Source organism: Sus scrofa, chromosome 15 (genome assembly GCF_000003025.6).
Source record: "Sus scrofa isolate TJ Tabasco breed Duroc chromosome 15, Sscrofa11.1, whole genome shotgun sequence".
Classification (NCBI taxonomy): Eukaryota; Metazoa; Chordata; class Mammalia; order Artiodactyla; family Suidae; genus Sus; species Sus scrofa.
This window is the reverse complement of record NC_010457.5, coordinates 139,950,020-139,970,362: the sequence shown is the minus strand read 5'-3', so window position 1 is coordinate 139,970,362 and position 20,343 is coordinate 139,950,020. Positions and strand designations below refer to the sequence as shown.

General features: G+C 61.5%; 2 protein-coding genes across 12 annotated transcripts in view; one reads left to right on the top strand and one right to left on the bottom strand.

Moving 5' to 3' along the window:
- Positions 1-12,660, top strand: part of HDLBP (high density lipoprotein binding protein) — a 67,634-nt gene extending 54,974 nt beyond the window's left edge. For all 11 annotated transcript variants that reach the window (XM_021075261.1, XM_021075257.1, XM_021075264.1 and 8 more), the window contains exons 17-28: positions 3,015-3,233; positions 4,967-5,188; positions 5,277-5,495; positions 5,983-6,121; positions 7,654-7,808; positions 8,295-8,399; positions 8,597-8,731; positions 9,650-9,793; positions 11,467-11,652; positions 11,785-11,901; positions 11,998-12,126; positions 12,209-12,660. In XM_021075261.1, coding sequence (XP_020930920.1) covers positions 3,015-3,233; positions 4,967-5,188; positions 5,277-5,495; positions 5,983-6,121; positions 7,654-7,808; positions 8,295-8,399; positions 8,597-8,731; positions 9,650-9,793; positions 11,467-11,652; positions 11,785-11,901; positions 11,998-12,126; positions 12,209-12,295 — 1,857 coding nt within the window. In that variant the 3' untranslated portion in view covers positions 12,296-12,660. The remainder of the gene's footprint in view (positions 1-3,014; positions 3,234-4,966; positions 5,189-5,276; positions 5,496-5,982; positions 6,122-7,653; positions 7,809-8,294; positions 8,400-8,596; positions 8,732-9,649; positions 9,794-11,466; positions 11,653-11,784; positions 11,902-11,997; positions 12,127-12,208) is intronic.
- Positions 13,788-19,172, bottom strand: ANO7 (anoctamin 7). Its single transcript, XM_021075267.1, has 2 exons — positions 19,005-19,172; positions 13,788-16,948 (listed from the first exon to the last, which is right to left on the bottom strand). The coding sequence occupies exon 2, from the start codon at positions 16,882-16,884 to the stop codon at positions 15,970-15,972; it is 915 nt and encodes a 304-aa protein (XP_020930926.1). The 5' UTR covers positions 16,885-16,948; positions 19,005-19,172; the 3' UTR covers positions 13,788-15,969.

The following is a 20,343-nucleotide window of genomic DNA, read 5'->3' as shown; positions in this document are numbered from 1 at the left end:
TTCTCCTCCCTAATGTGTGCGATTTGCATCATCACAGAAGGACCTCGTTTTAATCCACGTAGCATTATTCTCTGAAATCTGTCCTTTCTCGTGTTAAGGTGAGTTTCTTCCAGGCAGCTTGCCTTTTTATTCGTTCTGGCATCTTTGCCTTTTAGATAATGGTGTTTATATTTAATTACACTAGTAATTATACAGGTATGTTGCATGTTTCATTTCATGCACCTGTTAATTGAATTACATTTAATGTGAATTTTAAGAATTGTATCTGACGTCATTATAATTTTTCAGTTTTAAATTGTGGTAACTTTGAGGCCGGAACTTGGCGTGCGCCCTTGGCACGCTGGCCTTGTGCACGTCCCCGCCGTCTGTGTCGGGAAGTTTTCATCATCTCCCGGAGTGGAGACTGATGACAACCTCGTTCCCCTGTGCCCACCCCGGCCACCTCAGGCATCCAGTAGCTGGGTTTAAATCTACTGTCTTTTTTTTTTTCCTTCTTGGGCCACGCCCACGGCATGTGGAGGTTGCCAGGCTAGGGTCACAGAGGAGCTGCAGCTGCCAGCCCACACCACAGCCCCAGCCACGTGGGATCTGAGCCGTTGAGTCTTCGACCTACACCACAGCTCATGGCAACGCCGGATCCTTCACCCACTGAGCGAAGGATCGAACCCAAGTCCTCATGGGTGCTAGTCGGGTTCGTTAACCACGGAGCCACGACGGGAACTCCCTAAATCCACTGTCTTGCTGTTTGGTTTCTGTTGATCCTGCCTGCCTTGTTCTCTTTCTTCCTCCTTTTGGAGTAGGTGTTTTTATGATTCCTTTTCTTTTCCTCTTTGGCTTGTCGGATGTGCTTCTTGGCTTATTTGAGTGGTTGCTTTCGGGTGTTCAGTGTATATACATCTTCAGCTCATCACAGCCTGGCTTCTCGGGCACCTGGATGTGACTGGAACTGCAGTATGAGGACTGGAGAGCAGGGGGCTTCCACGCTGCCCCCAAACACTGGGCTTTGTCATCAGGTCTTATGTTCACGAGTTGTAAACCTTTCTTTAGGAGATTTGTTTCAATTTTTTTTTTGCTTTTTTGACGGCCATACCTTCCGCATATGGACGTTCTCAGGCTAGGGATCAAATCAGAGCTATAGCTGCTGGTCTGTGCCACAGCAATACGGGATCTGAGCCTCGTCTGTGACCTACACCACGGCTCACGGCAACGCCAGATCTTTAACCCACTGAGCTGGGCCAGAGATCGAGCCCCTGCAACCTCATGGATACTAGTCAGATTCATTTGCGCTGCACCACAACGGGAACTCCCTGTTAGGGAGCTTTAAATGAGAAGAAAATATTATGTATTTACGCACTTAAAGGTGTCCCTTGTCGCTCTAGCCATTCGCCGCCCCCCCCCGCCTCCCCCAACCATGACACCCACCAAGCTTTCCACTGGCTGCAGAGCTTGCCTCCTGCAGAGTGTCATTAGGCTGGAGTAGGATGCGGCCTTTTCAGATTGGATTCTTCCTCTTCGCGATCGCATAGGAAAGGGAGTGTTTGGTTTTATGAGAAACAGCCAGACCATCTTCCACGGGGGCTGCCCCATCCAGCATCCTCACCAGCCCGGGGCAAGCGTCCCTGTGTCCCCACACCCTGAGGTTGGCGGGCTTTCGTTCGGTACCGAGCCTCAGCCGCAGCGTCTTCTCACACGCGTGGTTTCTGACGACGCGCCTGACGCCGCTCCTGCTCCTCCAGCTCACGGCGCGGCTGTGTCAGCAGCTGCAGCAAGTCACAGCGCGCCTCGTCTTCATGTCATGTCGTGTGTCCCTGCCATGAGTTCACGGAGCTCCTTGGAGCTGAGAGTTTAGAGTTGTCGTCAAATTTGGAAATACTTGGGTCATTGTTTTTCTGTCTTTCTCTTCAGAAACGTGCGTTACCTGGCCTTGGGCAGCTTGACCGGAGCTCTTTTTATTCGGATGGGAAGGGGAGCGCTTTCTTCTCTCCCTTAGCTTTTAGCGTTTATTAATTTTCTCCAGTGTCTGCTCTCTCTGTGGTCACACCGAGTCTTTTTTTTCTTTCCAGATCCTGTTTTCACCTCTCAAAGTTCAACTTGAACCCTTTTTTTTAATTGAAGTGGAGTCGATCTGCTCCGCTGTGTCTACTGCGCTGCAGCAGAGTGACTCGGTCTGCGAGCGTGTTTTCACGTTCTCTTCCATTGTTGTTTACCACAGGATGTTGAGTACAGGCCCCTCTGCTGAACGGTAGGACCTTGTCGCTTGTCGTTCTGTAGAGAAAAGCTCGGCGTCAGCAGGTGGGCCGTTGGTTTCTGTGCTCGGCACGTTCGGTCTTTCCTTTAGCTCTTTGCCAGGTGTGGTGACATGAAAACACCTGCTATGGTGTCCTTGGCCCACTGGCTCCAACATCGGTGTCGTTTCTGGGTTGGTTTCCATGGTTCATTCCTCATTGTCGATTGTTTCTCCCTGTTTCTTTGCATGTCCTTTGTTTTTATTGGATGCCAAATATTACAGAGTTAACTTTGGTGGATGCTGGCTGTTTTTTCATTCCTATAAATATTTTTGAGCTTCGTTAAGGTGCTTTAAAAAAGCTTCCTCCTTTTTGGACTTACTTTGCAGACTGTTAGGTGGGGTCCAGCCGTGCTTGACCTGGGACCACTTACCCCTCCAGGTCCCATAGCGTGGGCAGCTGGCCTGGAGCTGCAGCCCCTGTTTCTTCCCCAGGGGTCTGCCCGCACATGTCAGCACACGGGGCTGCCGTGCCCCGGGCCGCTCTCCCTGGGCTGTCGGGTCTGCGTCTTGGATGCAGACCTTGGCCGTGGGCAGTGACTGGGCCTGGTTGGTCTCCTCCTCCGAGGTCTGGGCGCTGTTGCACGTGGACGATGACTCCAGTCCTGCTGCTGCGTCTTGACCGGAGGCAGGGACCCAGCTTACGGGGGATCGACCCTCAGCGTGGCATCCTGGCTCGGCTCCGCGTGTTGTGTGTGACGCAGGCTCCCCTGTGTTGTGTGTGACGCAGGCCAACATCGCCGAGGTGGAGGTCGCCATCCCTGCCCGGCTGCACAACGCCCTCATCGGCACCAAGGGCCGGCTCATCCGCTCCATCATGGAGGAGTGCGGCGGCGTCCACATCCACTTCCCCGTGGAAGGCTCCGGGAGCGACACCGTGGTCATCAGGGGCCCTTCCTCCGACGTGGAGAAGGCCCGCAAGCAGCTCCTGCACCTGGCGGAGGAGAAGGTGAGCACCGCGGGGAGGGCCGTCGTGCACCTGCTGCTGCCGCAGGGCCTTTCGGGGCCGGGCGCCCACGGGCTCGGCCTAGAAAATCCGCCCTTGGGTTTGTCGCTTGGGTTGTTCCCTCGCATGTGCAGGAGATCTTGGCAGGGAGCTGGGAGGTGTGGTGAGCACGCATCCGTGTGACCCGCGCTGAGATCAAGGTCATGTGACCAGGGTTCCCGTGACCCTCTTCAGACCCGCCTGTTTCTGGAGTCTGCCCACTTCAGCTAGACACAGGGCCAGGGGCCTCTGGGGAGTCCTTAGCTTTGTGCTTTTCGAAATTGCTCTGGCTGCTCTAGATCCCGCGCCCTTCCACATGCATTTTGGGACCAGCTGGTCAATTTCCAGAGGCAAAAATCCTACAGGATTTTGACTGGGCTTATGGGAATCTAAAGACGGATTGGGGAGAATTGCTGTCTTGGCAGTTTCGAACCTCCGGTCCCCGTCGCTTCCGTTGTTGAAGGCTTTGATTTTTCATCAGCGTTGTGTAGCTTTTAGCGTGAACACCTCGTTCACGTTTTGTTCGGCGTCTGTCTGTTTTGGTTGGTGATGGTGTGACAAATGGTACTGTTTTAGGCGTTTGGGCTTTCAGCTATTGCGGCGAGCATCTGCTCCAAAGCTCGCTTGTTCGTACCAGGGTGGTCTGTGGGTCCTTGTGACGCTGGGATGTGGAGCACACCGTCTGCGGATGGGCAGTTGCATCGCTCTCTGACCATCCGTCCGTCCGCCCGCCCGTGCGCCTTGTTGGCTGTGTGGCCCTACGGTGGAAAGCAGCCAGGCTGCGAGCAGGCGGCCTTGCCTGTTGGTGGCTCCGGGGAGCGTCCTCGGCCCTTTGCGTGTGCGGCAAGCCGTGGGCCTCGAGCAGTGCCTTTCTCGGGTTGAGGAAGTGCCTTCTTGTCCGGCTTTGCGGAGAGCTTCTGTCAGGAGTGGGTTTTAGAGTGGTCCCTTGACTGGCTCACCTGGGTTTTCCTTTGCTAGAGGAGGTTAGATTGGTGTACTGTGCACGCAGCCCTGCGTTTCCGAGGCGAATCCCACGTGGTTTGGATGTATTGTCTGTGTCGCGTTGCTAGGTTGGGCTCCCCTAACTCGCAGCTTTTTCAAGTGCTGCGCTGTGAGCGTCAGCAGTGTCTTGTGAAGGCTGCGCTTAAAGGTAGGAGAATTGATTCAGTTCACCCTGCAGCACGCTGGCAACTTCCATGCCCTCCGACCGCTCCTGTTCGGGGGCCCGGTGTCTAAACAAGAGGCGGGCGGGGGGCACACCGAGTGGGTTTGTCAGCCGTGGGCGGGGCGCCGCGGGCATCTCAGGGAGGCCACCGAGCGGGGCGCGGGTGGCCCTGGGCCTCTCCAGGCCTGAGGCTGTGGGTGCACACACCCTGCTTGCTTGACAGGCCTGAGGGCGCCCGTTCCTGGGGGCTGTGTGTGCCCAGGGCTGCCTGCTGGGCGGGTGCAGCCCCAGGCCACCCCCGCCTCGGCCCCTCTGCCGGTGCGGCTGGAGTGCAGCCTGCGCACGTTTGGTCGCTACCGCCGTTCCCTCTTCCGTGTCTCTGAGCTCGGAGGGGAACACAGAAGTGTCTGGGGTCCGTGTGTGCAGCCTCGCTTAGAGGGGCGGTGACAGTGTGTCCCCGTGGTCCCCATCCGCCTGCTCCGGGGCCGGGCCGCTGCCCTCAGGCCGCCGTACGCGGGGTTCGTTTCTGCAGCAAACCAAGAGCTTCACCGTCGACATCCGAGCCAAGCCGGAATACCACAAGTTCCTCATCGGCAAAGGGGGCGGCAAAATCCGCAAGGTGCGTGACAGCACCGGGGCCCGCATCATCTTCCCCGCCGCCGAGGACAAGGACCAGGACCTGATCACCATCATAGGCAGGGAGGACGCCGTCCGGGAGGCCCAGCGGGAGCTGGAGGCCCTGATCCAGAACCTGGTGAGGCCTGGTGGGGGCGGGGCCGACACGGCGGCGCCCGTGGCGCCCGCGGCGGCAGGCTCACGCTCCTCCCGTCTTGTCGCCGCAGGACAACGTGGTTGAGGACTTCATGCTGGTGGACCCCAGGCACCACCGTCACTTTGTCATCCGACGAGGCCAGGTCCTGCGGGAGATCGCGGAGGAGTACGGCGGGGTGATGGTTAGCTTCCCCCGCTCCGGCACGCAGAGCGACAGAGTCACCCTGAAGGGGGCCAAGGACTGCGTGGAGGCGGCCAAGAAGCGCATTCAGGAGATCATCGAGGACCTGGTAGGCGCCCGGGGCGGGCGGGGGCCGCCTCTGCGTCCCTCCCACAGGCAGGCCAGCTGGCAGCCCCGCATGGCCTCTCCGCAGGTGCCAGGCTCTGGCTCGGAGCCTCCGTCCCGCCTGCCCTCCCCCCGGAGAAGCCGGGTGGAAGCTCCTCGGGCTTTCTGGACCAGTCCCCATAGCCTCGCCCTCGTGGAGTCAGCCCAGCCTCCAGTTGCCACCTGGCTAATGATGCCACCTGTGGGGGTGGCACCTAGCAGCCCCTCACGCGTGTGGCCCAGGGGGCCCTCCAGTAGAGAAGTGGGGTGTTGGTAGGTCCCAGCTGGTAGCCAGCGTCAGTGCCTTCTGTGCTGTGGTTTGAGGGCACCTCTCAGAAAGCAGCCTCCCCTTTGCCCCCGCCCAGCTCTGGGTTCGCCTCCGCAGCGGGGGCGGGGGGAAGTGGCTGGGAAGGCTGGGATGTGGATTTGACCTTGCCACCGTGTCCCCCCAGGAAGCCCAGGTGACCATAGAGTGCGCCATTCCCCAGAAGTTCCATCGCTCGGTCATGGGCCCCAAAGGTTCCAGAATCCAGCAGATAACTCGCGACCATAACGTTCAGATTAAATTCCCAGACAGAGAGGAGAACCCAGGTGGGTGTGTGCCTGGCCCGCACCTGGGGAGGGGGGTGCGGGCAGCTGGCGGGTGTCACAGTGAAGCCCCTTCCTTCGCAGTGCTGCACCACGGGTGTCCAGCTGTCCTGGGGGCTCCCAGAGGCCCAGGTCCCTCCCTGGTCCCTAGAAGGTGGGCTGTGTTGGCTGCCTCCAGGGGGACAAGGTGCCCTTCAAGTGTTCTAGGGATTCTAAGCTGCTGCCCGGCCTCTGAGTGCCCATGTGATGGGCTCTGTTCACAGCAGCAGCTTCTCTCTGCCCGCCTGTCTGCCCCGTGAGGCTTGTCCCCTGTGAGGTGGCCACTGAGCCACTGGAGGGTGTCCTGCTTATCACCTTGTGCTGGTGCCTCTGGGGGTGGGGTGGGGTAGCCCGTGGTCAGGGAGGATGTGTGCTGGGACAGGGATCCAGCTAGTGTCTCAGGCCTGCGCTGGAACGAGGAGGGCCTCCCCCATTCTGCTGCCCTGTGCCCTGCACTCGGAGCCCTGTCTTCTCTGGAGCTTGTCCTGTCCCCTGAGAGGTAGAAAACTAGTTAGATCACTTTTGTCACATTTATGCCTCACACTTGAATGTGTGCTTTCCAATCTTGAAACAATTCCACATTCAAGAAGGGTCGCACAGAACAGTGTGAAGACGTAGGCAAATTTGTGTTCTCACCCACCCCGTGAAAACAAGACCCAGCTGCAAGGTGCCCACAGGAAAGTGACTTTGAATATAAGATAGATGTGCATGAAAGGTGAGTGGACGGGCCAGGTACGTCACGCTGACAGGAAGCACGAGACAGCAAGGCCTGCTCTTTCGATTGCAAGCAGAGCCGACCGCAAAGCAAGGCAAGGTGTCGCAAAGAGACCTTTGGTAGCTTAGGTTGGGGGAGCAGTGCGGTCCTGCCGTGCAGCACAGGGGACGCTCTGCAGTCTCCGGGGTGGACCACGGTGGACGAGAACATGCGAAAGAACGTACACACGCCTCTGACTGAGTACTTTGTGGCGCAGCAGGAATTGGCCTCACGTCATAAATCACCCGTACTTTATTTATTACTTCTTCTTAGGGCTGCATTTGCAGCATGCAGAAGTTCCCGGGCTAGGGGTCGAGTCGGGGCTCCATCCGTGCTTTAATTTAAAAAGAGGAAAGGCGTTCCTGTCGCGGCTCGGCGGCAACAAGCCTGGCGGGTATCCGAGAGGACGTGGGTTCAATCCCTGGCCTCGCCCAGGCGGTTAAGGATCCGGTATTGCCGTGAGCTGTGGTGTAGGCTGGCAGCTGCAGCTCTGATTCCACCCCTAGGCTGGGAACTTCCACAGGCTGCGGGCACGGCCCTAAAAAGATTTTAAAAAGGACAAAAGCAGCCTGAGAGCTGACCTCCCCCCTCACCTCAGGCCAGGGTCATGGGTCGTGGTGCCCTAGGCTGTTGTGTCCAGCGCTCACGCTCGCCTGGTGCTTGGGCACGTGTGAGCTGCGAGCCTAGGGCGTCCTGGGCTGGCGCCCCCCCGCAGGTCGAGCTGCCCCTCTCTCTCCCTCAGCGCACGGCACGGAGCCAGCTGTCCAGGAGAACGGCGACGACCCCGGGGAGGGGAGAGACGGGAAGGAGGCCGAGCCCGGCTCCCCCAGGAGATGCGACATCATCACCATCTCCGGCCGGAAGGAGAAGTGCGAGGCCGCCAAGGAGGCCCTTGAGGTGCGTCGGAGGCTCTGCTCCCTGGGGGTCGGGGCGGGGGGGCACCTGTCCCCTCAGCCCTGCACCCTGAGGGCCTTGGCTGGCACTGCAGGGCTGGCGGGTCTCAGACTCCCCTCGGTGCTGTGCCGCTGACGGTGACGGGACCTGGTCCGTGTACGTACTGAGCGCCACCCACGGGGGTGCTGTCCTCAGCACGGCCCCGCCAGAGCAGACGAAGACGGCCGAGAAAGGGGTCTGTCCCGTGTCGAGTGGCGGGAAGTGCTGTGGGGAGAGCAGGTGGCAGGGTGGAGGGTGTGGCCGAGGCTGGAGTGGGGACTGGGAGGAGCCGGTGGTCCCATGGCTGTGAGACGCTGCCGCCAGGGCGGCCTCCACACCCGGCCCTGTGTTTTCTGCCGAGTCAGGCGGAGGCAGCCTCCGTCCGGCGGAACAGTACGAAGCGTATAGAGAGCACTGGCTCTCACAGGGCTAACCCGCCGCTCCCCGCAGGCCCTGGTTCCCGTCACCATTGAGGTGGAGGTGCCCCTTGACCTTCACCGGTACATCATCGGCCAGAAGGGGAGCGGGATCCGCAGGATGATGGACGAGTTTGAGGTGGGCTTCGTGGGCCCTGCCCCCGCCGGCCCTCCCTAGGGACAGGCTTCCCCCACCCTCCCGGTCCGAGCCCGCCGTCGTGTCCCTGGCCAAAGTGACGGGCGGGCGCTGACCACGGCTCGCCAACCCCCACGGGCGGGCAGGTAGACCCGAGCCCGTGCTGCGGGCCCCGGTGAGCACCAGCCTGTCCCCCACAGGTGAATATTCACGTCCCGGCCCCCGAGCTGCAGTCAGGCGTCATCGCCATCACGGGCCTGGCTGCCAACCTGGACCGGGCCAAGGCTGGGCTGCTGGAGCGGGTGAAGGAGCTGCAGGCGGAGCAGGAAGACCGGGTGAGCGCCTGCGGGCCACCTCCTTGACCACACGTGGGAGGTGCCAGACCTGCTGAGGTGTCCAGCGCCTGGGCTGCTCCTCGTCTGGTGACATCAGGTGGCGGGAGACAGAGCCAGGTGGCCCCACTGAGTAGCCAGCGTCCAGAGGTCTTGGGGGCTGGGGGGCTTTAATGGGAAGCGGCGGTGGGGACAGGGCCATCCGTTCTCTTTAAGGTAATGGTGACATGGTTGGGACTTCAAGTTGATGGCTATTTAGGTAAATCTGCAGACACTGGCGATACCTCCAGCCTCCCAGGAAAAATCCAGCTGGGGGCCTGGGAGCTGTTGCCAGCAGAGGCCCCGCGTGTGACCGTGCGGTCCTGGGGCGCCAGAGGGCTCCGCCGTCCAAGCCTCTCTGTGGCGCCGGCGCTTGGAGGACTGCAGGGGCAGTGGTTCCGGGAACCCGGGGCCCGTTACTGATGCTGGGGGATAACGGGGTCCTCGCCCGGGGACCTTCCTGGGGTCTGGCGATGGGGCAGGGCCCATGGACCTCGCCAGTCGCTGGCTCAGGCCGGCCGCAGGCTCGGAGGTCCGTCCTCCCACCAAGGCCGAGCTGAGCGCCTGGCCGGGCACGTCCCGCAGCATCTGTGCTCCGTTGCGCTGGCTCTCGGGCCCCGGCTCCCAAAGCCCTGGAGCGGTGTTGTCCTTACGCTCCTGTCTCCGGTCTCCGTTGCGCAGTTAGGGGAGCGGCCCGGCCTGGGGCCCCCCGCCCACAACCTCAGCCCTCTTCTGAGGACCTGTGCCCTTGGCGGGAGGGGGCACAGAGGCTGTTCTGGCTCCAGAGCTGACGACGGGTGTGCTCGGGGCGCGCGCCATGCTGGAGGCCGAGACGGAGGCGGCGCCCTCCCCTCGCCTCGCGCTCACCGGTCTCGTCTGCAGGCTTTGCGGAGCTTCAAGCTGAGCGTCACCGTTGACCCCAAGTACCACCCCAAGATCATCGGGCGGAAGGGGGCGGTGATCACCCAGATCCGCCTGGAGCACGACGTCAACATCCAGTTTCCTGATAAGGACGATGGGAGCCAGGTACGGACGGGCACCGGGCACAGGGGCGCCAGGCCCGGGGACGGCGACCAGGCACTCAGGGGGTGCCCAGGCGGGCAGGTCCCTGCGGATCTGAGTGTGGTTGGGGTCTGGGCCCCACTCCGGCCCAGGCCACCCGCGTGAGGTTTCCTGGACCCGTCTGTCGCCCTGAGGACCTGGGGCGCTGTCCCGCAGCCCTGCCTCTGGGTCCCCACCCTCTCGGACCCAGGTCCGGTGGGGGCCACCTCCCCGCCCGGCCTTGCGTAAGCGGAGCTGGTCTCTGCCTGGTCTTCTGCTGGCCCAGGTGCCGGGCAGTGAGTCACTGGAACCTTCTGGCCAGCATATCCCACAAGCCTCTGCCCGTGCCTGGGCTTCGTGGCGGGCCGCCTGCTGAACCTGCCTCCCTCCCCAGCCTCTTAGCGCTGGCCTCCGTCCTGGCCTCCTCTCTGCTCCCTGCTCTGACCCTCACTCACCCTCGCCAGGGGCTTTCTTTGCAGTGCTGCCCCATGGCACATGGAGGTCCCAGGCCAGGAATCAGATCTGAGCCACAGTTGTGACCTGTATAGCAGCTGTAGCAATGCCAGGCCCTTAACCCTCTCTCTGCCACAGCGGGAACTCCTACTGTGCCTGTTAGGTACTTCTGCTTATAAAACTGTCCTCCTGGAGTTCCCGTTGTGGTTCCGAGGTAGCAAACCCGACTCATATCCCTTAGAATGTGGGTTCGATCCCCGGCTTCCTTCAGTGGGTTATGGATCTGGCGTTGCCACGAGCTGTGGTGTAACTGGCAGCGTTGCTGTGGCTGTGGTGTCTGCAGGCACCTGTAGCTCTGACTCAGCCGCTGGCCCGAGAACGTCCAACCCCGCAGGTACGGCCCTAAAAAGCAAAAAGTAACAATGATGGAATTGCCCTCCTTCATTTTTCACTTTTTTGATCTTCTTGATCTTGAATTTAGCTTTTGAATTTCTTGCCTTCGCTACATTTTTTTTCCCTCCATTTTTCCACAGAAGCATCAATGTTTTAGGTACCGGTTAGCATTTAGACTGTTGTAGTTCACTTCCACGGGCTACGTGGGGTCGAGTGGTGGTGTCTTCTTCATCCACAGCTCTTCCTGTGAGACTCGTGCGTCACTTGCAGTCTGTCTGTGGCTGTTGTGTAGTTGGTGGGCGAGGGAAGTTTCTGGGCTTCCCGCTGTCTGCCTTTGCTTCACCAGGGCAGGGGCCCCTGGCCGCTGTCCTGGTGTGACCTGGAGTTCTGCGAGTTTCCGTTCTTGTCCTCTGGTCCTTTCCGCCGCGCCACGTTCTCTCCGCGTGGGCATCATCATTTTCCCAGCCGAGGAACGCGGCTTGAGGCCGTCCTTCCTGGCGTCCTCCGCCCTGAGTGACCGTTTGCTCTGCCCGTCCCGAGGGGCCTGGCGCGTTCCCCTGAGGGGTGGGGCAGAGCTGCGGGCCCACGGGGGGCGTCCCTGGAGCGGGCCGCCTGTGTGTCTGTGCGTCCCCGGGGAGGCGGGAGGGTGGGCGGCGCTCCCCGTGTTCCTCTCCACCCCGTCTCTGCTGAGCGGGGCGCTTTGCCCGGCAAGGCGAGCCGAGCAGCCCACTGCTGGCGTCCGCCCGCCGGACCGCGTCCCCTGCGTGGGGCCGGGCAGGAACCCCTCTGCCGACCCAGCCCTGCTTTCGCAGCCGCAGGACCACATCACCATCACGGGCTACGAGAAGAACACCGAGGCCGCCCGGGACGCCATCCTCAAGATCGTGGGGGAGCTCGAGCAGATGGTTTCTGAGGACGTGCCGCTCGACCACCGCGTCCACGCCCGCATCATCGGTGCCCGCGGCAAAGCCATCCGCAAGATCATGGATGAGTTCAAGGTGAGGCCGCAGCAGCCCGCCAGGCTGGTCGAGGGGCCGTGGGGCTTCCGCCTGGGCTCCGCGCGCACTCGGCTCCAGACGGGGAGCCGTGGGGTCGGCCGGGGTCGCAGCGGCTGTGCCTGTTCCTTCCAGGTGGACATTCGCTTCCCGCAGAGCGGGGCCCCCGACCCCAACTGCGTCACCGTGACGGGGCTGCCGGAGAACGTGGAGGAAGCCATCGACCACATCCTCAACCTGGAGGAGGAATACGTGAGTCCCGGGGGCGCCGGGGCCGGGGTGGGGGCGGGCGGGGCAGGGCCCCCGCGGCAAACTGACGCCCGCCCACCCGCCTGCCCACGCCCACAGCTGGCCGACGTGGTGGACACCGAGGCGCTGCAGCTGTACATGAAGCCCCCGGCCCACGAGGAGGCCAAGGCGCCGTCCAGGGGCTTCGTGGTGCGGGACGCCCCCTGGACCGCCAGCAGCAGCGAGAAGGTGAGCCTCTGCCGCCGTCCTGGGCTCGCCTCGCCCGGGCGCGTGCGGGCGGCGCCTCCCTAAAGCGGCCCTCTCCCCGCAGGCTCCCGACATGAGCAGCTCGGAGGAGTTCCCCAGCTTCGGGGCTCAGGTGGCCCCCAAGACCCTCCCCTGGGGCCCCAAGCGATAATGCTCGACAAGCAGAAACCTCTCCAGCCTGCTGACCTGAACCCGCCACACGATGGTCCGTCTCAATCCGACCCAGCGGCTGGACCCTCCGCAAATTCTTGACGCCCCTTCCCCGAGGTCTCACAGCGAAGCCGGCGTGGCCCGCGCCCTGGCGGCCGGGTCTCAGGCCTGGCCGCCCCCGGCACAGGCTCTGCTCCCGACCTCTGTGCTGGGGCGGCGGCCGCACGAGCCCCGCGGAGGCCCGCGTCATCCACCCGGCCTGCCCCGGCTCCGGCCTCCCCGGGAGAGCGCTGCAGCTGCGGCCGCGTCCACTTCCTGTGTCACGACCTCAGGAAATAAATGTCCTTGACTTTCTAAAAGCCAAAACGTCTGCCCTCTTCCTTTCCCAGCTCCCGCTGCCCCCGCTGCCCCCGCCTCTGGTCCTGAGCCTCCTTCCAGCTGCCGTGAGGCCCACCTGCCCAGGCCCCAGGGTGGGGAGGGAGGCCTGGTCGCGCTGGGCGGCCGCGGAGCCACAGGCACCAGGAGGCCAGAAGGGAGAGCCGGGTCTCAGACGGGCCTGGCTCAGCCCTGCCTGGTCTCATCGCCCAGACGAAGGGCCAACGGGGGCGGGAAGGGCCTCTGCTCTACTTCAGCCGGCGGCCGCGTCTCCCCAGCACTCGGGCCTTTCCCTGGGCCTGGGGGCTGGGGGGCCGCGCCCTCCCTCACCCACGGGTGGCCGGTGGCCAGTGCGCCAGTCCACAGCAGGGAGTGCACGTGCCACCCCGGCCGCCCTCTGCCGCTTGCTCAGGAGGCAGGCTGGCTGGTCCTGGGTAGAGAGAGGCTGGCAGCCTGGACCAGGCGCCCGGTGCTCCCGGGCAGGAGGCCGGGGCGGGGGGGGGAGCTCATCCCAGGGGCTGGGCCCCAGGCCTTGGGGAGTCGGGGTGAGGGCAAGGTGGGGCCCTGGCAGCAGAGACACCTGTGTCGTGTGGCGTGGAAACCAAGGACAGGCCCTCAGCTCTGGCCGTCTGGGTCCCTGTCTCTGCACCGCGAGTGACTGGGCCACTCTCCAGTTCTCAGTATCACCCAGGTACCAACTTCCCAGAGAAGCCGCCTTGTGCCCTGGGCGCCCACGCCCCACCCTTCGGGGTTTCTCATGCTCAGAAAAGAGCTTGGAGGCCTTCAGCTCTGCAGCTCCGGAGTGGGACCGAGACTCGCTGACCCCGAGCCTGACTGCGGCTGCCTCTGCAAGGGCCCGGGAGCCCCAGCAGCCTTACGTGTGCCCGTGTGTAGGCCCCATAAACGGGGTAGAAGGAAAGGGCGTTGCTTCCGCTCAGCGGGCCGGGCCGCCCCGAACTGGGTAGAGTTGACGAGAGAGAAAGACGCCCTCTTCCTCGTGCACGAGTCCCGAGCCTTCCCTGCGCCTGCCCACACCTGCTCCTCCCTCTGTCTCTTCTGCAGCATCCAGCCCTGCCCGTTGCCCAAGGGAAATGTTTAATTCTCACAATAGGTTTTGCACATGTGCACTTATTGCTAAATGTCATAAACGCAGGCTCCCCTTCCTGAGCCGTTTGGGGTCCCGCTCACCGTCGCTGGGTGTCGTTAAGCATCCCGAGATGACTGTGCCCGGGGCCTGTCTCCTGCGGCCTCCGCCGCTGCGGGCAGGGCCCTGGCGGGACCGGCGTGCGTGTCCGTTCCCTCCCTGTCGAATGTCTTCCACGTCGTCTGTGTCCATAGCTGCGATCCATCCCTTGGCCTTAACTTTGGAATTTGGAGATAATATGCAAACATGTGTAAAGGCTCATGAATACGGGTGACACTGGAATTTTATACATTCTAAAATAAAACCCGAAACCAGATGCAGTGCTCCGAGACTCCTCCTATCGCGCCGTGCGTGTGGGCTCAGCCTCGTGGAACCAGGGGTGTCTTCCCGACGCCCAGAAACTCCGTGTGAGTCTCCCAGCTGCCTGTGGCTCTCAGCCTCGTGTTGACAGCCCCCACAGGAGCCACAGTGCTGCGGGGCCAGTGGAGGACACAGTGAAGCTGGCTGCCTGTCTCTGGGCTGCTGTGCCTGCTGGGGGTGCCCTGACCTCGCTCCCCCCACCGCTTAAAGACAAATCTGTTTACCCAGTGACCCAGCAGTTCCACTCCTAAACCTGCCTGTCGGGGGCACCAGTGGGCACCAGGCGGTCTGGACAAGAGCTGAGGGCAGCGTTTTCCCTGACGGGCAGAGTGGATCAGCAGGTGCTCTAATTCACGGAGCATCCAGGACAGGCTGGTGGTGTGGGCCTGTGGGTGCCATGGTTCCAGCCTTCTGGGAAACTTACTTTAAAATGGGAGTTAGGAATTCCTGTTGTGGCATAGGGGAAATGAAGCCGACTGGTATCCTTGAGGACGTGGGTTCAATTCCTGGCCTCGCTCAGTGGGCTAAGGATCCAGCGTTGCAGTGAGCTGTGGTGTAGACCAGCGGCTGTGGCGCCCATTCGACCCCTGGCCTGGGAACCTCCATGTGCTGTGCCGCTGGTGCGGCCCTTGAGAAAAGCAAAAAATAAAATAGAGTTAAAAACAGCAATAAGAACAGAAAAGCAACCCCCTGGAAGGAACTACTTGGGGATCTGGTGATAAGGGCGGGCATCGTGCAGGCAGCCCCACTGCCCACCCACAAACGAGGACATCTTCCAGATGGTCCGGGCACAGTGGCACATCCAAGAGAAATGCCAGCGGCCGTGCCTCAGCCTCACTCCTCGCTGCCAAGGACGATGTAAAGGTGCGGGGGGCAGCTCTGGGAGAGGGTGGGCGGGGTGTGTCGCAGTCTGAAACCTGCCGAGCCTTTGGACGCCCCTGCCAGTGGAGGAGCGTCCCCTCGGGAAGGCAGGGCGGGCGCGGCGTTTCTGGGAGTCTGTGGTTTTCAAAGATGAGGAAGGGGAGTGCCACGTGCAGTCAGGGTCAAAAACTGCAGGGACTGTCATGCTCCCAGTTTTAAGCAGGACTTGCCAAGAAACTTCTGGAAGGAGCCCCACCAGCGTTACTGGACTGTCCTTTCCTCCAGGTGTCTGATGGTCAGGGGGTGAAGTCCAGTTCGCTCCCACGACCTCCCCGCGGGGCGCTCCCGGGGGGCGGGGAGGGGGCTCCATTCAGCGCGCAGAGTCTGGGAGGGGCCGGCAACGCCACCGGAAGAGGTTAACGGGATAAAGGGACGCCTGGGGCTGCTGGTGGTGGCTGGAGGGGGCCGGGCCGGGCTCAAGCAGAGAGGAGATGCAGGCGCAGGCCCTGGCGGGGTCAGCGTGGTGAGCAGACTTCGGGTCGTGACCAGGGTCGGGGGCTGATGGTGGGGCTGTGCTGGGAGCAGGCAGGGTAGGGAGGGGCAGGGCTGGCCTGGAGAGGGTCACTACCATTTGAGGGTCAGCAGGTGTGGGGAGCACCAGAGTGAGGACAGGACCCACATCCACGGGCGCAGCTGGAGCCGAGCCTCGGACCCGGGCAGGGGGAGGGCTGGAGGGACCAGAGCTGAGAGGCCAGGCCCCAGGAGGTCAGGGGTGGGGGGCAGTGACTGGGGGCAGCATCCCAGGTGGGGGCCCGTTTGCCCTGGGGAGGCTGTGGCCTTGGGCTGGTGAGCCTCCCTCCACCAGTGGGCCCGCCTCAGGGAAGGGGCTGGGGAGGCCCGCGGCCTCATCTCTGGGCCCAAGGGCCCGTCCTCTCTCACGCGTTTTGTCCCAAAAAGAGCCTGTTCCCAGGAGAGGGCGGCGGAGGAGGAGCGAGATGAGTCTGCCTTGGTGGCAGGACGAAGCGGATTGCGCGAACTGTGCGGGGCTGGGGGCGGGGGGCGCGCACCGCCTTCTCAGCCAGCGCCTGCTTGGCCAGGGGGTGCTCCCGCTTCATCTTGACCTCCACAGACCCAGGGGTCGGGAACCAGGAGGGCGAGGACCCGGCCCAGGGAGAACACCACTGCGAGGGCAGAGGGCACCCCCTTGGCAAAACACGTGCCCAGCGTGGCCTTCCCCTGCTCTCATCCGTGCAGAACAGGAAACTCCTGGGAGGGGCAGGGGCCAAGGCCACAGGAGCCACCCCCAGCTTCCACGGGACACTCCGCAGGGAAGGCCCAGAGCACTCCGGTGGCCTCACACCGGGAGACAGGCCAGCGGAGGAGTGGGGCCCACAGGACTGAGCGTCTGACCAGGTGACAGCGGGAAGCGCCAGCTTCCAGGTGCGAGCAGGGGGGGTAGGGGCTGGGGACCACCCCGCCCAGGTGCCCAGTACCTCAAACACAATGATGAAGGCCAGGCGGATGGCCAGAAGGTTCCAGGAGGTCGGGGAGTAAAGGGCGTCTTCTCCCCTGAAAGCCCGGTACCTGCAGGAGGGGCGGCGCTCCGCGGGGCGCCGTGCCAGGGCGCTGGAAGCGGGGCGAGTCCCGTATCTCGGGGTGTCAGAGGAGAGCACTGCTGGTTTGTCCGTCCCCCAGCAGGCTGACTGAGCCCGCAGGGCGGATGCCTCATTATCTAGCAAGGTGACAGTCCAGCAGATGCCATTCTGTGGGGTCGGCTGTCCACCTGCCCAGCCATCCCTGCTCGCGTGACAGATGCCGGGCTTTGCTGGCCCGTCCCGATCAGCCGCCATTCGTCCCCCTCTCACAGCCTCCGCACTTCTGGGTTGTGGTAAGAAAGCACTACCAGGGCCAACTCTGTAGGAGGGAAAAGAAGCCAAAAACCTGGGCAATAAAAGACAGTCGCTGAGAAAAGCTCCCCCACGAATGGATAAAGTCGAAGTGCCACACCAGACGCAACTCAAGGGGCTCCCTCGGAGCTGGGAGGCCCACGGTGAGGTCACCCTGGATGCGACGGGGAGGATCAGAAAGACAAGGTGCGAAGGCCCTGAGAGACAGAGACGGAGAGGCTCCCCCAGAAGGGCGGCCCGAAGACGGCGGGAGGAAGCAGGCAGAGGCTCTGCCTGCAGGAACAAAACGGAGCCGCGTCCGGAACGAAAGCGAGACATGGCTCTAGGTCAGTAGCACATCCTGAATCTCACTGAGAAACGTTAAACCCACCATGACAGACAGCCGCTGGTGACACAAATCGAGGGAAATGAGAAAGTCTTACATGCTACGAATGCTTCTAACAGGACAAGCCAGTTCACAGAAAGTAAACATTCAGAAAGAGCTGAGGGATAACAACTCTTAACAGATTTTTTTTTTTTTTTTTTTTTTTTGTCTTTTTGCCTTTTCTAGGGCCGCACCCGCCGATATGGAGGTTCCCAGGCTAGGGGGTTTCATCAGAGCTACAGCCTGTGCCACAGCCACAGCAACATAGGACCTGAGCCATGTCTGCGACCTACACCACAGCTCTAGGCAGCGGATCCTTAACCCACTGAGCGAGGCCAGGGATCAAACCTACAACCTTATGGATACTTGTCAGGTTCACTACTGCTGAGCCACGATGGGAACTCCCTCTAACTGTAAAATTAAAGCCTGCACAGTAAAATTAAGGAGCCTGACCTAATATGTGAATATGTAGAATCTTGCTCCAAAATTAGTTTTGGTTTTTCGGTTTTTTTTTTTTTTCCTTTTTTGGCAGCCTGGTGTCATATGGAATTCCTGGGCTATGGATCGGATCTGAGATGCAGTTGTGACCTACGCTACAGCTGTGGTAACACTGTATCTTTAACCCACTGTGCCAGGCCAGGGATTGAACCTTCCTCCAGGTGTGCCAGAGACACTGCTGGTCTCCTTACACCACAGCAGGAACTCCCCAATTAATAAGGATTCGTTTTAGGTTCACTTGAAACGTACGCAGAATCCATTTGAACAGACCGTAAAGGAAGAGGGCACTCACAAGAGGTTTACGCCAGAGCAGCTTCTCTGACCCCCACGGAATTAAACCACAGAGGATTCTTAAGAGGAGCAAAAAGAAAACTCTGCGTTTGGGAACTTACTCTGCTGAACAATTTATGGGTAACTAGGGAAGTCACGATTGAAGTGATGAAATATTTAGGAGTGAGGGATGGAAGTGTTATCAGTGCTGGTGGAATGAAGCTTGAAAAAAGTATGTGAGTCTCCTGGTGGCAGAGTGAGCTAAGGATCCAGTGTTGTCACTGCTGTGGCTCAGGTCACTGCTCTGGTGGGGATTCCATCTCTGGTCTGGGAACTTACGCTCTGGGTACAGACCCCCCCCCCAAAAGAAGTATGTTCAAATAAATTTAGAGGCATAAATTGATTAAAACCCAAGAAATGGGAGTTCCCGGAGTGGCTCAGCAGTTAACGAATCTGAGGAGCATCCATGAGGATGCAGGTTTGATCCCTGGCCTTGCTCAGTGGGTTAAGGATCCAGCGTTGCTGTGGCTGCGGTGTAGGCCGGCAGCTGCAGCTCCGATTCGACCCCCAGTCTGGGAACTTCCATATGGCGCAGATTCAGCCCTAAAAAGACCAAAAAAAAAAAAAAATTTTAAAAACCCCAAGAAGTCCAAAAACGCTTATGTAAGTTTCAACTCCAGAAAAATCGGTTTTTAAGAGGAAAGTGCATATATACTATATCTGGAAAGAGAAGGGGGCTGTAACTACAAAAACAGAACTTAAAATCGTTACGAGAATATTATAAGTTTGTGTCGTTACATTCCAAAGCTTAGCTGAAACAGTCTTCTGTTAACAGAAATGCCAAAATTGCTTCAAGAATTAGAAAAAGAAAACGAGCCCGCTCGCCTGGGACGGGGCTGGTGGTGACACCGCCTCCCCGGCGCCGCCTCACCTGCGTGTGCGGTTGTGCGCGGCGGCCAAGGCGGCGGGGGCGCGCGCCAGAGTGAACTTGACCGAGCCGCGCAGGTCGCGGGCGCCACTCCCCTGGCGGTAGGTGCGCGGCCGGAAGTCCGACGAGAAGGCCGGCAGCAAGGTCCGGGCGCCGGCGGCCCCGCCCCGAGGCCCCGCCCCGAGGCCCCGCCCCGAGGCCCCGCCCCGAGGCCCCGCCCCGAGGCCCCGCCCCGAGGCCCCGCCCCGAGGCCCCGCCCCGAGGCCCCGCCCCGAGGCCCCGCCCCGAGGCCCCGCCCCGAGGCCCCGCCCCGAGGCCCCGCTGCCCGCCTCCCGCTGCCCCGCCCCCGGCTGCCCCCCGCCCTCCCGCCCCGGCTGCCTGCCCCCTGCTGCCCGCCCCTCAGGGCAGGCCCGCGCCCTCACGTTACTAATGACCGTCAGGGGCGCGATCCCCGCGAGGATGTGGAACCAGATCCCGACGGCCTGCGCTGGCTGGGCCACAGGACGCCGGCGCTCGCGGGCGACCTTGCGCGCGTCCAGACGGATCTCCACCCAGCTGTTGAGCAGGGCGAAGAGCGGCGCCAGCGGGCAGGCTGCCACGAAGAAGCTCATGAAGCCGAACTGTGGCACTGCGGGCACGGGGGCGGGGGTCGCTGCCAGGCCCCTCGCTGGCCATGGCCCGCGAACCCCGACTCCACCTGTCCTCCCCAGTGTTTGGCCCATCCTATGGGCTTATGGCAGGAGTGGCGGCAGAACGCGCTTCTGATTTAGGGCTGATTCTAGGAAATGGTTCCTTGAAAGGGGTTCCTGGCTCTTAAGCAAATTCCTAAGGAGAACGAACACCGGGACCCCTTGCCAGATTCCAGTGGGGGCACAGGGTCGACCCCACTCACACAATCCCATCAGGAGCAAAAACCCACAAAGCAGGAAGTCCTCCCTCCCAGGTGAGGAGAAGCTGCCAGGAGAGCTGTTTACACCCCTGGAGCAGGCACGAGCCTCTCCCTGGGGGACCTTCTGCTCCCTTTTCCCAGAGACCGATAGCCCTACTGCCACCCTCTGCTTTGGCCGAGGCAGCTCACTCCCAGTAGAGCCGGTCATATTCTCCCTCTGTTGTCAGAGACCCTGGCTGCAGGGCCTAGTGCCCGCATTCCTCAGTCGGCCCACCGCAAAGTGCAATTACCCCAGGGCGGGGAAGGAGCCCCAGGCAAGGCCACCACCCGGCAAGGGCACTTGCTGAGGGTCCAGCAGTGTGCGCACTGAGAAAATGGCTGGAGAAGACCAACTTGCCAGACCCAAGGCCTCCTAGGCGTAGCCTCACCTCTCAGGGGGCCTCTGCACCCACG

Coding starts and splice junctions, on each gene's coding strand:
- ANO7 (XM_021075267.1), bottom strand. CDS start 16,884: ATGGCGGCTGATCGGGACGGGCCAGCAAAGCCCGGCATCTGTCACGCG.